The sequence below is a fragment of the Montipora foliosa genome, chromosome 7, assembly GCF_036669935.1.
Source record: "Montipora foliosa isolate CH-2021 chromosome 7, ASM3666993v2, whole genome shotgun sequence".
NCBI classification, from domain to species: domain Eukaryota; kingdom Metazoa; phylum Cnidaria; class Anthozoa; order Scleractinia; family Acroporidae; genus Montipora; species Montipora foliosa.
This window is the reverse complement of record NC_090875.1, coordinates 26,553,329-26,555,828: the sequence shown is the minus strand read 5'-3', so window position 1 is coordinate 26,555,828 and position 2,500 is coordinate 26,553,329. Positions and strand designations below refer to the sequence as shown.

Sequence of the window (2,500 nt, the reverse complement as noted above, 5' to 3'; positions counted from 1 at the left end):
CAGACACCAATACAAATGCCATGACAGTGCCCTTTTGAATTGTTATATGCATGCTTTTATTGAGAATTTACAGCATCTCTGCTCTATAATTTACTCTGTTCTCTAAAATCATAATCTCATGCTTGCATTTGTGTCACTGAGTGAACCAAGCTATTAGGCTTTCCCTACTACATGTATACTGCACCTAGAAATTTGTAAAACACTCCTAATAACAAATGACCTAAGAACAGTTGTCATGAACTGTCCTCTTGATAACTAACACCATTACTATGCTCTGTGCCATATGATGGACCGGGATTATCCGCATTGTCTTCAGATGTGGGACCTGGAGAATTCCGATCTGGAGTTACTGACGGTGAATTCTCTGGTTTTAAAAGTTTATAGTCTGTTATAATCACTGTTATGCTTCCTACGGTAACAGCCATGTGTTGTGCACTGCTTCTATCCACATTTTTTAGCTTGGGCCTAGAAATGAAAAAGAAAGCAAAGGACTTCCTTACCGACAGTCATATTTGAAATAGGAAGGAAACAAAATCTTTAGAACAAAATGATTGGCTATAACTATACCTTGATTTTTTGAATGGTTTCTTTGTCATCACCTTCTTTAAAGGGGGTGGTGATGTGACAAACTGTTGTGCTACTTGTTGGGCAACTAACTGCGAATTTAGTTTTGGTTTCCTAAAAATTAAAACCAAACAAAATTTATGACAAAATGTTTCTTGCTTCCCCCTGCATGTGGATAACTAGTCTAAAAGAAGTTTTGCCTATGTGTTGATATGAGGCAAGTGACCAGTGCAGTCAAAAGAGAACGACCCATTCCCACAGTAGATGAAGTTGTCCATGATCTAAATGGGAGTACAGTCTTCACTAAACTAGATGTTGAGTGGGCTATTCACCAGGTTGAATCAAGTGAAGATTCCAGGCCAATTACTACATATGCTACACACAAGGGACTCCTTAGGAATAGCCGATTGATGTTCTGTGCTCCAGAGATGTACCAGCAAGTGATACAACAAGTCTTGGCGGGTCGCAAAGGGATGAAGACTTAACATTCACAATGACATCATAGTGCATGGAAAGATGACTGAGGACCATGACAAGTGACTTGGAAAGGCCTTAGAAAGGATCCAGGAAAGGGGTTTGACCTGAAACAAACAGAAGTGCATAATTATTTCATACCGGTATGTCTGAGCTTGAGATTATGGGGCACTGGGGCAAAGTAGAGGCAATCATAAAAGCCAGACAACCAGAGTTAGCAGCTGAGGTGCACAGGTTGTTAGGCCCTTGAACTTCTGTGCAAGTCATTCATACCTGATTTGGCTACCATAATTATCAGAGCCTCTAAGAAAACTAACGAGGAAAGAAGTTCAATTTCACTGGGGTAAGGAACAAGACAGCATTCATTGAGTTAAAAAGGGGGCTAGGAAACACAGAGACCCTTGGATATTTAGACAATTATTTGAAAACCAGTCTTGTAACTGACACCAGCACGGTAAGCCTTGGTGCATTTTTGATGGAAGTGATGGTGAAGGGCTAGTGATTTGCTTTACAAGCAGAAGCCTGACGGATGTTGAAAGGCACTATTCACAAACTGATCAAGAAGTTCCGGGCATTGTGTTGGCATGTGACCGGTTGCTCATGTACTTAATAGAACAGCCTTTGCATCTCTAACAGATCATAAGCTGTTAGAGTTTATCTACTCTAAGAAATCAAACCCAAGCGCAAGAGTCAGTCGGTGGGTGTTAAAAGCTTCAGTCCCATCATTTCACTTTGAGGCACATCCCAGGGAAAGAAAACATTGCCCACACCTTATCTCGTCTCACCGCTGGTGTCACCAAACTGTAGAAAGCTGTGCTCCAAAGCATGTGAGGTTTGTTATAGAATCTTCAACTCCTCAAGCCTTGTCTACGTAAGAGGTACACCCACATCAGGAATTGACGAAGAGCTGTCAAATGTGATAAAATGTATTAAAAATGAAGGGTGGCAAAAGCTTGCGAACAAGAGGTACTTGATGATTAGGAGTGAGCTCTCAGTCAATAGAAAATTATTGGTACTGAGAGGAGCTAAAATCAGTATCCGTTCAAGTTTGTGAGAAGAAGTATTGGAACTTGCCCAAGAGGGTCACCCATGGATCATGGCAATGACGTGCAGACTTTGCACCAAAGTTTGGTACCCAAATTGTGATGCAAGGATGCTGAGAGATTCTGCAAAATAACTGAGAGCCTCAAGAACATGTTTCTTACTCATGGACTACCAGTGAGTATTGCTACAGACTATGGGCCACAATTTGCAAGCTGAGAATGTCAGAAGTTTGAAGAAAAAGAGGGTATTGACCATAGAAGAGTAACACCTCTTTGGCCACAGGAAAATGAAGTAGAGGGACCCAACCGTTCTCTACTCAAGAGGATCAAGATTGCTCAAATTAAGAAGAAAGACTAGAGGAAAGAGATTGACTCATTCCTCACCATGCAAAAAACAACCCCACACGGTACAACTGAAG

The 2,500-nt window shown here is 41.2% G+C and overlaps 1 protein-coding gene across 1 annotated transcript in view; it reads right to left on the bottom strand.

Annotated features, from left to right (window-relative positions):
• Positions 1-2,500, bottom strand: part of LOC138011605 (YY1-associated factor 2-like) — an 8,041-nt gene that overhangs the window by 3,005 nt on the left and 2,536 nt on the right. The window contains exons 3-4 of the mRNA XM_068858685.1: positions 568-678; positions 1-465 (exon numbers count right to left, since the gene is read on the bottom strand). The exon at positions 1-465 is cut by the window's left edge and continues 3,005 nt beyond it. Of these exons, the coding sequence (XP_068714786.1) occupies positions 234-465; positions 568-678 (343 nt within the window). The 3' untranslated portion in view covers positions 1-233. The remainder of the gene's footprint in view (positions 466-567; positions 679-2,500) is intronic.